The sequence below is a fragment of the Rattus rattus genome, chromosome 6 (assembly GCF_011064425.1).
Source record: "Rattus rattus isolate New Zealand chromosome 6, Rrattus_CSIRO_v1, whole genome shotgun sequence".
Taxonomy (NCBI): domain Eukaryota; kingdom Metazoa; phylum Chordata; class Mammalia; order Rodentia; family Muridae; genus Rattus; species Rattus rattus.
Window position 1 is genome coordinate 47,417,438 of NC_046159.1, and position 13,440 is coordinate 47,430,877.

The window sequence follows — 13,440 nt, forward strand, 5'->3', positions numbered from 1 at the left end:
AAATGGGCTCTGTGGCTGTGTCCCAGTCTTGCTTGTTAAGGAAACCCGAGGTTCAGGAGGAGGTTGAGACATAGCAGTGTGTTTTAGTGACTATCAGAATCAAGTCTGGTGCATAGAATGCCAAACCTGCACTGACCAGCCCAGCCAACACAGACCTGAGAACATTGCAGTGCTGGTCTGCAAGACAGATGTTTATAAAACCACCCAGCAGCTAGACGATCCCTCTGAAATCAGAATGGCAACCTCCTTCATGAATGGGAAACTGGGAAACTGTCTACTCTGTGGTCACTGGGATCAAACACTGTGACCAAATGTAACCTGGGGGAGAAAGGGTTTATTTTTGCTTAGGGTTCCTGAGAACTAGATGGATCACATGCTTCATCATGGCAGGGAAAGGCATGGCTTGTCAGCAGAAGTAAGAAGCTGGCTGATCACATTTCATCCACACACATGGAATAGAGAACAGAAAGGGGAACGAGGCCATGAGCCTTCAAAGCCCGCCCTAGTGACTTACTTCTATCCAGCAAGGCTCTACTTCCTAAAGATTCCATAACCTCCCCCGAAACACACTTAGGTGCATCTCTTCAAACTGGGTTCCTCTCAATTCTAGCCACCACACTGAGTTTCTGTGGAGCCTGACATTTCCTTCCTAGCCCTGATGCTGTTAGCCTACCAAAGGCTGGCTGTGGCCGAGCAGGGTCCTGTTGGGTGTTGGGACCTTCCCTCCCCTGCTTCATTGGAAAGATGATTGCAAACCATGTCTTCTAATTCCCACAAACTCACTCTCGAATTAATAATCAGATTGAGCAGAAGCGGTGGCCTTGTTGAGAACACACCAAGATTCTACCGTAAAGTTTCCTGAAGAAATGACAGCGAATAGCACTGAGGAGACGGCTCCGTAGCTGTGCAAGCCTGAGGATTGGATCCTCTACACCTGGTGTGCTTACAGCCCCACCCCCAGCCTTGGGGAACTGAGACAGGAGAACCCTGCAGATTTACTGTAGAACTAATGTATCCCTAACAGCAAACTCCAGGTTCAGTGAAATACATTAAAGACTCTGTTTCTGAAAAACAAATAAATTTAAAAGCGGACAGTTATAGAGGGAAATACTTGACATCAGCTTCTGGCCTACATGTGTGCACATATGAATGAACACAGCACATTCTCTCTGTCTCTCTGTCTCTGTCTCTGTCTCTCTCTCTCTATCTCTCTCTCTCTATCTCTCTCTCTCTCAATCTCTCTCTCACACACACACACACACACACACGTACACACGTGAACACACATACCATATACAATTAGAAAAGGTAGGGGTTTTTTTCGTTGTTGTGGTGGTGGTTCTGTACTTTTAGAAATGCAAGTGTGGGCTGTAGAGATGGTGCTTGTTGTGCAAGCATGAAGCCTTCAGTGCTGACCCCCAGCCCTCATGTAAAGGGGCAGGAGTGGTGAGCATGCCTGCAATCCCAGAGCAGCACAGCAGGACACAGGACGATCCCAGGTACTTATGAACCAGCCTAGTCAGTTGTGAGTTCCAGTTCGTGAGAGACCCTGTCTTCCACATGGTGGTAGAGAGTGACTGATGGAGATGTCCTGGGACACGCATGCACACATATCTGCACACACAGAAACGAAAGTGTGGAACTGGGTAAGCTCAATTGTAGCACACATGCTTAGCGTGTGTGAGATGCAGGTTTCGTAATGGCTGCGACTTGACTGGATGGGATAAGAAGAGACTGGCACAAGTACATCATCTGGTTTTGTTAAGTGTTTTTGTCCCTGGGATTGTTGCCATGCCTCTCTGAGCCCCAGAGTGCTCACTGCAAAATGGTCACAAGCGCCACTGCAGGTACAGGGGCCCCTGCAGGGCTCTCAGTCCACAGCAGCTGGAGCCCTGGCTCCTCACAAGCTGCCAAACTCTGCTGTCTTCCACTGGTGAGTGTATCTTAGTTACTTCCTTCCAGATGCTTCTCCTGAGCTCTGGAGACCCAGCCTCTTCAAACACTTGGACACTGAAGCAGACACCTTAAGTGAGTTGTACAATTGTCTCCCATCCTGGAGTGTCACGAAACCAGACTAGAACCAGAGCCTTAAAAAGAACCTTGGAGACCAAGTACTCGGTAGTAACTTTTGAAATGGGAACCACCACCTGAATGCTGGGTTCGTATAATTTGAGATGATGAGGTACAAAGTGAACACACATGTGACAGTCACTCTGAGGCGTCCTTACTTGAAGAGTAGCCTTAAAAAATTCAGTGAAAACTTCACATGGATAATTTTATTCTACAGATTAAAAAGCTGCAGAATTCATTCCCTACCTTAGGCTCTGCCTGCCCGCTTCCCAAGTGCAGTTAGGGGTGGAGTCCTGCCTAAAGTGCTCGTAGGATCCAGGACTGTATTGGCTCTAAGTATGTGGTAGAGCAGTCAGCCAGACTGTACAAAGAAAGAAAAAATTGGTTGGATTCATTGCCAGTCAATGTTCATGTAAAAGCCATAGACTTTCAAACATTCCATGCCAAATAAACAAAACAGAGAGAGAGAGAGAGAGAGAGAGAGAGAGAGAGAGAGAGAGAGAGAGAGAGAGAGAGAATGAACTTGTGGTTTCTTTCCTAATGCCTTTACATCTATGAATGCACTGACTTGCTTTACATAGTGTTTTTATCTGTGTCCAAGTAGACACACAGTCCAGACCCTCCATGCTGCCTGACAGGTTTCTTTGGGTCCAGGCGGCTGCTGTTATCAACGAGGTGTTGGTCCCTACTTGCTCCTTGCTGCTGGTCGCTCGGGTTGGCTTAGATACATAACAGCTGGCACAGAAGGGCAGTCATGTTTGTGGTTGTGCTTTTGCTTTTGAAACATAAAGGCCATAGCCTGCACGCTATGAAATAGTTATAACATCATGACTTAGTTATTAGAACTCACCTGCCCAGTGGGTGACGAGACATCTTGGCCCTCAAACTAGTCAATACTTGCTTCCTTACTGACCTCTAGACAAGGAAGCTATATTCAAAATGTCTTTTGATATTTCGATTCCTCTGTGTGTGTGTGAGTGTGTATATGTGTATGTGTGTGTGTGATGGGAGTGTGTGATGTGTGTGATGTGTGTATGTGTATGTGTGTGTGATGTGTGTATGTGTATGTGTGTGTGTGAGTGTGTGATGTGTGTGTGATATGTGTATGTGTGTGTGATGTCAGTGTGTGATGTCTGTGTGATGTGTGTGTGATGTGATGTGTGTGTGATGTGTGTGTATGTGTGTGTGAGTGTGTGTATGTATGTGTGTATGTGTGTATGATGCATGTATGTGTGTGTGATATATGTGTGTATGTGTGTGTATGATGCATGTATGTGTGTGATGTATGTGTGTGTGTGATGTATGTATGTGTATGCCATTGTGCAAGCCCTCACGTGAAGGCCAGAGGTCAATGTTGTGTATCTCCCTCAGTTGTTTCTCACCTTAGTTTTTGAGTCAGGATGATCTCTCACTGGACCTGGGTTTGCCCTTTCAGCAGGATGACTGACCAGCAAGCACTTGGCATCCACCTGTCTCCCCTCCTCCAGCATTGGGGTTACAGATGTCCGTCGCTGTCCCTGGCTTTCACATGGATGCATGCCTGTGAATGCTTTCCATGGAGGGTCTGAACTCTGGTCCTCATGCTTACAAAGCAAGCACTTCCTCCACTGAACCATCTCCCCAGCTCTAATTTCCAGAACGTGGGTGGTGGAGCCCTGCCCCCAGGGCCTTTGCTATCTCATCACCTCTGCTTCAGAGCTGGCTTGAGGTTGCTCTAGGTCTTTAGGGTGTGGTAGAAAAACGACTCTTCAGAAAGTGTCCCCCGATGATGACCGCTGGAACTTTTAGGGTCACTGGGGTCAGCGGCTGGTGAAGGGTGTTTTTTCATAGATTCTAGATCCTAATGTGTCTGCTGTGAACAGGCTGCTTCCCTTCTTAGCAAGCCCTTGATTCCTCGCCCACAGCCAGACATGGGCTTCTGAGCGTTGTTTGTGTGGTGAAGTGTCTTTGAACCTGCGTCTGACAAGGACCCCAGTGCCTGTGACCACAGACTGCTAAGTCCGCAGAAAGAGGGAGAGGCAGTAGTGTTATAGGTCTGAACGCCTGTAGATCAGCACAGCCCCATCCCAGGAACTGTTCTCGCAAAGCCAAGTTCCAGCTTTTTGTTTTCCCACAGGATAAACCTGTAGTGTGTTGCCATCTAGTGGAACATATAGAAACTAGAGATTAATGCATTCTGCCCATACAAGAGCTCAGGGGAAAACACTGAAATTATTAAGGCGAAAGATTTAGGGGGGGAAACCAAGACTGACTGTTAATAGTGGTCTCTAAAATAGCTGAATGGTCCTCTGCTTCCATGGGAAGCATGGGTATTTACCACAGGGGTGTTACGGGGTGGGGCGTTAAGCTGATCACACAGAGGAGAGCCTTGCGTTCCTATCGCTATGGGTGAGCAGATGTTTCTCACCTGAAGTTCTGAACAGTGCCTCCATGTTAGTGAGATAAGCCCCAGGTTTTATTTCACTATGTGATTTTAAAGCTTCCAATACCTTTCTTGTGTACTTTACTTTTTTTTTTAATCTATTAAATTTCCACAGAATAACTATTTCTGCCAATTAGGAGAAGCAAATACATGCCCTCAGGAAAAAGGATTTAAATTCTAGCTGCCATCTATCTCTAGATGTCCCTTTCTGAGGCTCTGGGCCTGCGCACGATCAAAACCCACATAATTATATCGTACATAATAGCTTACAATCACTGACTGGATTTGTCTGCTTCTCTGTTATTTTCCTGATGATAGATCACTTCCTGGTGCCACGGCAGCTGAGTGTGCCTCGAATCTGAAGAAGATCTACACGGTGCAAACAGTGCAGGTGAGAGCGCGACGGGACATGCTCGGCCGGTGAGGGAGACATTAGACACCAGGCACCCAACTTTCTACTGCGCGGACATTCCTTGCTCAGGGCTCTGCCCTGGAGCTGTTGTTTAGGTCCATCTCCATAGCAACCGTTCATCCATCTACCCCAGAGGCAGGCTTTCTCTGCCTAGCTAGAACTTCATCAACAAAATCTTTCATTGATCTGCAGGGGAGGCAAGAGGAGTGCAGAGCTGACAGTGAAGGTTTGAAGACTTTTCCCTATTGCGTTGGGATATAACGAACAGGAGCTGTTGTCCAAGTTTAGACTTCTAAAAGCTAACATGCATGGGCCCTCATCAGGGTGTCTCCACACCCCTCCCGTCGGACTCTCCTACCCTGGTTACAGCCGCCATTTCTGTTCTGCTAGGGTCTGTTCTTCTATCTGACAAACTTGAGTCAAGTTGAAGCTTGCAGTCCCGTTCTCTGCTGTACCTGACCTCTCCTCACCGAGTCAGTACTGAGTCAGGATGCAGCGAATGACTGAGAGATGAGTGCGTGCACGGATTTCCTGAGCCTCTGTACACTGTTCTCGGAAAGCTGTATCCATCGGCGGCTGCACCTTCCCAGAAAGGCAGAAATTCGGTTCTTGGGAGGTCCATGACGAAACCTTAATCTTTGCGTGTATGAAGCACAGACAGATATGAGGCCCATAGATAAACACAGGTTTTCCCTGTGATTTGTAAATATTTCAGGGCTGATTTAGAAAGGGCTCCTTCAAGATGGCGTGAGGGGATGATGATGCAAAAGGGGTTGTGAAACACCTCAAGTTCCTTATTTATACAACTAATGTGAGAACAGTGCTGTTCCATGAGGCTGACTAGGGGTAAGACCGGATGTAGCTCTCTGCGGGGCCTGTGTTTATGAACCCTCGAAGCAGGTTGCCAAGTGTTACTAGACTGGAGTCTGCCCCTCTGCTGCCTTAAGTGCTGGCTGGGAAGCAGGGTGGTCACAGTGTTTGAGTGCAAAGTGTCATAGCTGGTCCTCAGTAGCACGTGCACACTTCTCTTTCTATTTTCAAATCTCTATGCATCTTATTTACTCATCTTCAGAGCAAGAATATTCACGACAGAGATTTTACCACGCTGAGGTGCGGATGGGATAGTTTGCCACACAGTAAGAGGCTGATGCCGACAGTACGCTCGCCTTTTATCACCCGTCGCCTCGCGCCCCTATTGCAAACACCCCTAAGTCACATTTTGTGTAAGAATATTTTATATACCACCGCTTCACAATTACTCATGTCAAGCGGGTGCTGCCCGGGTGACACCACGGGGTGTCTTTATAAATAAAATAAACCTTTTATTTATAAGGCAAATTTGACTTTCCTGTGACTTCTGGTAACTCAGCTGTGCTTGTCTTTAGCATCTCAGGAATGTCCCTTAATGCTTAAGAACTGGCAGGGGGAATGCTCCAGTGGTGCAATCGGTTAGCACACGGTACTTCTAAAGAACTGGCAGGGGCCAGAGCATTTGAGCACATGAGGGGACATGTGCTCCTGCTGTTTGTATCCCTTGACTGTATGTTGATGTTAATTCACTCCACTACCACACTGTGTATTTAAACATTTGTCCAGTGGTATCTGAGTCCCCTCCCCGTGTATGTTTTGATGAAATTTAAAAGCCGTCCATGTGCTATGAGTAGTAGAAAATTATCGTCCTCTTTTATGAGCTAGGGAAACTGAGGCTGGGTGGCCTGTGACCCAAACTTCAGTGGAAACAGCTGATTGTGAATGCTCTGAGGCTGGAAGTGCCTTCGCTTCTTTGTCAGCTCTCTCTTTCTTTTCTCGTGTGAGGGATGGAGCAGGAGAGGCAGAGGAGGCCGTGACTCTGCTGGGAACACTTGTTGCAGCCACAGGAATTCTCTGCCAGGAGTTAAATCTATGGACTGCCTTCCTGTCCTCGGACAGAGCACTTTTTACTTCAGTGTGTTTGCCACTTTTTGGACATTTATAGACTTTGCCCATTTCTCTCATGGCTCTGCATCCTCAGTGAGCAGAGTTCAGAACAGAACTTGGGTTCTGAGCATGCCCAATCTACCTGGGGGAAAATGAAGAGCTACCAATCCCCTGTGATTTGCTGGGAGGGTTGGCTTGAAGCACAGTTTTCAGCATTGCCTGCCTGTTGACTTTTGAAGCGCCCTTTCCAGAATAGTAGTTTGGTCTGTCACCTTCATGACTTCCCCTCCGGTCTTATCTCTCCTGGGTTCTATCCAGGACATCCAGAGACAGCTTAGTGCTAACATTGTCAAAGAACGGAACTTGGTGTTTTCTTCTGTAAGTGGAATATCTGCATCATTCCTCAAAACAAGAACATCTTCATAAATTATTATGCGTTATATATTTATATAATATATAACTATATTTTATATTATTCATATGCACATATATTGCTATATATAAATTTCCCACTAAAGTTAAAAAACCAGGAACATCCTATGTAGTGCAATAGTAGGCAGGTGTGGGCCCATGAGACAACTCAGCAGGTAAACCTTTGCCAACATAAAGCCCAAGCCCCAGAGCCCACATCATGGTAGAAGAGAACCAAATACCACAGGCTGTCCTCTGACCTCCGTAAGTGCATGCCCTCACACACACACACACACACACACACACACACACACACACACCACACATCTGAAAGAACACACACATACACATACACAACTATACTGTCACACAACACAAAAACACACACACACACACACACACAAACAGACCCACACACATACACACACACACACCAAACATACACACAAACATACACACACACACACACACACACACACAGACACACACACACACACACACACACACACACACACACACACACACACACAGACACACACACACATACACACACACACACACAGAGACACAGACACAGATACACACACACACACACCACACACACACATCACACACATCACACACACATCACACACACCCCCACAACACACACACCAAACAAACACAACACACACACATACACACACACACACACACACACACACACACACACACCACACAAACAAACACACACACACACACACAACACACACAGACACACACACACCACATCACACACATATACACACACATACACACACCACACACACCACATCACATACACATCACACACCACACACACACAGACACACACACACACATACACACCACACATACACACCACACATACACACCACACACACATATCACACACACATCACACACACACACCATTTACATACACACACCACACGCACACCATACACACACTACACACACCACACACACATACCACATACATACACATACCTAACATACACACATACACACCACACACCACATACACACACATACACAACACATACACTCACCACACACACACACCACACACACACACATACACACACATACACACATGTGGGTTCATACACAACACATACACACACACACACACACACACACACACACACACACACACACACACACACACACACACACACACACACACACATCCTGCTGTGGAAGGACACGTAAATTCCCCATTGTAGAAAGAAAGAACAAAGTAGGGAAACAGGGTAAGGTACCGGCCATCCAAGCTTGACGTCCTGAATACTCAGTGAAACCAATATCTATAGTCACAACCCAGTTATACAGAGCTAGAATTAAGACAAGTGGTCCCTGTCCTGTTTGGGACTAGAAGAGGTGGGATGAGAAGTGACTAAAATTATATTTACAAACTACAAATGATTTAGTCACTTCTAGTGTAGAACTTGGAGCCTTCCAGTGTTACGCCTTCCCAGGGCATCTCGCTGCCCTTTTTTCTTTTACCCATGGACCGTAGAAGCACACCTGGCACATGTCAGCTGCCCATCACCTTCAGCCCTGCCATGGCCTCAGATCATGATGGCCTCTATGGGGTGCACACACATCCAAACTTCAGGTCCCGCTGCCCATGGGCTTCCTGTCAACCTCATTCTCCAGCATTGCAGGGAAGAGGCTGAGAGTTAGCAATGCCGTCTTCCTTCACTTACCATATCAGAGCAAAAGGAGCTCCTGAAGCAAGAGTCTCCCCCTGGCTGGAGAGGTGGCTCCATGCTTAAGATCTCTGGCTGTTCTTCCAGAGGACCTGGGTTCGATTCCTAGCACCTACATGGCAGCTCATAACCACCTGTAGCTCCAGTTCCATGGAAATCTGATGCCTCCTTCTGGCTTCTGTGGTCTCTGCACTCATATGGGGCACAGATACACATATCAGCAAAACTCCGGGCAAAACATAGAATCTAGATTATTTTTGAAAGAACGCTGCCTCCTCAGCTGCTGTCTAATCGTCTCCTGTCCTTTACATCTGCAGCAGGAACTTCAGCTTTATGAGTTGAATCCAGGAAACAGCTGTGCACTGCTCTGCTCAGGGGCTCCCCAGACTTTGCCCCCTCCCCCTTCTTAAGATTCAGACTCCACTCTCCCCAACTCAGACTAAGTCAATGAATGAAGTCTTCTATCTGTTGTGATCATTTGCAGACCATAAGCTCTCTGCTTTCAGCCTGGGCTGTGCTGTGAGTTAAAAACATCCAGACAAAGACTTGCCTGCTGCACTCTCAGGTCTCTGAGCGGTCTCTCTCTCTAAGTGCCTGGGACTCCGAAGGTAGGCAGCCCTGGAGGCTGTTCACTGGAAAACACACTCCTCTACACATGCTGCAGCACTGAAGAGAACAGGACCATTCCCTCTTTCCTCCCTCTCATTCTTTTATTCTCTTCCTCCCCTTTACCCATCGGTCTTCCTCCCTACCTTTTCCCTTCGCGCCCTCCACTCCTCCTTCTCCTCTCCCTTGCTCCCCCAACCTGACTTTCCCCTTCCCTTTTCCTACCTCCTTCCTCCCTTTCGTCATCTCCGTTTCCTCCTTTCCTTTTCTCTTTATTTCCTCATTCCCTCCTGACTTACAGGCTGCAGTCCAGTTAATCCGACAATGGCCTGTGTGAATTGAAAGTCCAAGACCTAGTACTTGCTCCGTCCACATGACCGGGTCTCATCTGGTCTTCAGTATATGCTGGAATCTCAAAGAAGCAGGCTCCACTGCTGGTGAAGGAACGGATGTGTTAGCAAAGCAAGGGCAAGCAGGCCACGAGGAAAAGCTTCTGTCTTCTCTGTGTCCTTATACAGACTCCACTAGAAGGTGTGGCTCCAATTAAAGGGGTGACTTCCAGCCTCAAGATCTGGGTCAAAGATGTGCATCTTCAGAGAGAAGTGGTGATCACCTTTAGTCCAGCGCTTGGTAAACAGAGTCGGTCAGATCCATCCATGTGAGTTTGAAGTCAGCCTGGTCTACAGAGTGAGTTCTAGGACAGCCAAGGCAAACCCTGTCTCAAAACACACAAACAAAAAACAATGTATGTCTTCCTACCTCAGTGGTCTGGACTGGACTTGGATATACCCACTTCAAACCAAGAAAAACAAAAACAAACAACAACCAAAAAAAAAATACCCCCAAAAACCAAAAACACAAAAAGCCTCACAAGCGTGCCCTCCATTTCTGGATTTTAGTTCACTTGTGTTGCGGTCAAGTTGACTGCAATAGCCACCACGCTGTCTTCCCTGCCTTCCCCACTTCCTTCTTTTCAGGATCATTTGTGGATGGCTTTATTTATCTTTTGTTTTACAAGACAAACATGTTCTTCTCTGTCAATATGTACTCTTTTTCTAAGACCTATGGAGACTTATCCTTTCTCACGTCTCAGAGCATTTCAGGTGAAAACTGAAGAGTGAATGTGTGAGCTTTACTGATAATGAATGGGTTTCTGTGGCAGAAAACTGTCAGGCAGGAAAGCCCTAACTGCAAGAATGCCATATTTGATGACTGGCCATGTCTTCCTTCTGTAGATCTCCCTCCGATTGTTGCCGGTGTACTGCCTTTGACTCACCCGAGGGTGTGGTGGTATGGTACGCCTACTGCACACAGAGGTGGGGAGGAGTGGGATGACTGATGACTCTGACCTTTTCTGAGAACCAGTACTTTTTGTTTGTTTTGCGACGCGGTTTCTCTGTGTAGCCCTAGCTGTTCTGGAACTTGCTTTATAGAACATGATGGCTTCAGACTCACAGAAATCCAACTTACTCTGCCTCCCAAATGCTAGCATTAAAGGTATGTGCCAGCACTGCACAGCAAGAACCAGGTGTGCGCCTTAAATCCAGGTGTTAGACTTCTTTGGTCAAGGGTCTGGGCTGCCTCGGCTCCTTAAGGAGAAGAGCAACAATGATGCTAAAAACTTAGCAAGCAGTGAGTGGCCCTGTGACCACAGCTGTCTTTCCACATTAACTTAGTTTGATCGCCGTGTCCTCCATACAACTGGTGCCCAGCAATGTGGACTGAATGAATGGCCCTTGGGTGATCATTAAGGCTTTACAAGGTTGGAGAGCACTTATCTATCATTAAGAAGCATTGTGCTTAGCTGTACTGCAGTGCTCTGTCACAGACTAAAGAGGACTCATTGTAAGCCTGGTGCCGCTGGAAATCTACTTATAACGTTGAACCTGTAGTAACATTTAGGTGTTCTGGAGACAGTCATTGAGAATCATCAAGCCTGTACCACATCAGTCCTTTGTCTCCCGCAGGGAAGGGCTGGGTTCCAGGAGCATGCAATGCTAGCTCTTCTCTCAGGCTCCTTCTCCACTAGATGTACAGAGAAATAGAGGACAGAAGAGGGAAGTTTGCAGCAGCTGTTTAGCGCCATATGCTTTCTAAGTGTGTCCCTTCCCACTGGCGTGCTTGGAACTCTTGCTCTCATTCTGTGTTCAAGCACAAACACCTGCAATGATGAACAGCTTCCAAGTTCAGCCGCCATTGCACTGTGATGGTCTGTCCTTCCTGACAGATTCACCAAAGAAAACAAGCTCAGGGATGTTCTTGCTTTTGTTCTTCCAAGGCCGCAACAGGGTCCTCTGGCCTCTTCTCACTTCTGAGATAAAAGAAATGTGTGCTGTGTGTAGTTCTCTAAAGACTTCAAATGCTAGGTCAAAGATCAGGACTGGAGAAGCCTGGCGGGGATGTCATGGGAGGAGCTTTGGAAGGGTTGACCTTCAGAGCCCGGGTTGTCGTCAGCGTCCTCCTCCCAGCCTTCTCTGAGAAGAGGCTTTTTGTTTTTGCATCATTTTGTCCATGGATTCTGCAGAGGTCATTGCCATGTCATAGCAAGTAAGTGGGCATTGACTAGTTGGAAGACATTGTCAACAGTGTCCCTCCTCCTGTGACTCTACACATGACTTGTCTGTGACTTCTAAGACATGGTAACATCATCAAAGAAAATAGGTTAGTAGTTTTAAAAAAATATAGGGTCTTTACAGATCAAGTTCCAGCTCTGCCCTCTCACAGTAACAGCACAGACAGAAGCGGGGGTGTTGCAGAGATCTTGAGATCTTGAGATCTGACTAAACAGAGAACATCAGCCCTCCACAGGGACACAAGTCTGTTAAAGGATCTACTATCACACCATGTTAATTTTGTGATTGCTAAAATTACCATTTAAGTAGAAGGCTCCTGGAGTGCTGAAGTAGATTCCCCACTGATACATCTACCACAGATACTTTATATATGGCCTTTGATCGTCTTAGTGCACTATTACCATCTCTGCAGTGAATTCAACTGGGTGTATTTATAGATGCTTGTGCGTGTGTGTGTGTGTGTGTGTGTGTGTGTGTGTGTGTGTGTGTGTGTGTGTGTGTGTGTGTGTGTGTGTGTGCGTGTGTGTGTGCATGTGTGTGTGTGTGTGTTTCTGGATGCTTACCTGTGTATATGTGTGTTTCTGGATGGTGTATGTATGTTGTGTGTATGTGTGTGTGTGTGTGTGTGTGTGTATGTGTGTATGTTTCTGGATGCTTATGTGTGTATATGTGTGTTTCTGGATGGTGTGTGTGTGTGTGTGCATTCTTGTGTATAAAGTCAGAGGGCTGCCTTGACAATGACATGGACCTGAAGTCCCTGTGTACTGCTTCCTGGTACCTTATGGTCTGCCTGCTGAGCTGTTCTCTGATCCTTGTAGGAAGAACAAGAGAGAGGGACAGAGTCATCTAATGTGATTTCCTCTGATTTCCTTCTCCACCCTCAGGCCCAAGGCAAAGCTCCACAGACCTCTCCCTGGCAGAGTCCTTACAAGGAAATGCAGTTTAATGATCACACTAACGACTCTGCTAAGTACCGTAACTGTCAGAACATCTGTTGCAAGATTCTTTCCCTTGAGAATATGTGTGTGTGTTTTAGAACAGGGGCTTCTAGAACTGTCTTCTCTCCTGAACCTTTATATATGAATGTAAACTGTATGCACATTTTAAAAAATTATGGATAATGTATCATAAGAATATTTGTTAAACAATTATTTGGTATATATGGATACTTTTGTCATTGACTAAAGACAGAAGCAAGTGTGCATACAAATGGGATGTGCATACATAATTTTTATCTAAAAGAACACATCTTAGCTGAAGATTTGCTATTGCAGGACATAGTGTACATTCAGGAAT

The 13,440-nt window shown here is 46.5% G+C and overlaps 1 protein-coding gene across 1 annotated transcript in view; it reads left to right on the forward strand.

Moving 5' to 3' along the window:
• Eif4e3 (eukaryotic translation initiation factor 4E family member 3) overlaps positions 1-13,440 on the forward strand; it is a 40,681-nt gene that overhangs the window by 10,566 nt on the left and 16,675 nt on the right. Inside the window, exon 2 of the mRNA XM_032906020.1 lies at positions 4,811-4,883. Within this exon, the coding sequence (XP_032761911.1) occupies positions 4,811-4,883 (73 nt within the window). The remainder of the gene's footprint in view (positions 1-4,810; positions 4,884-13,440) is intronic.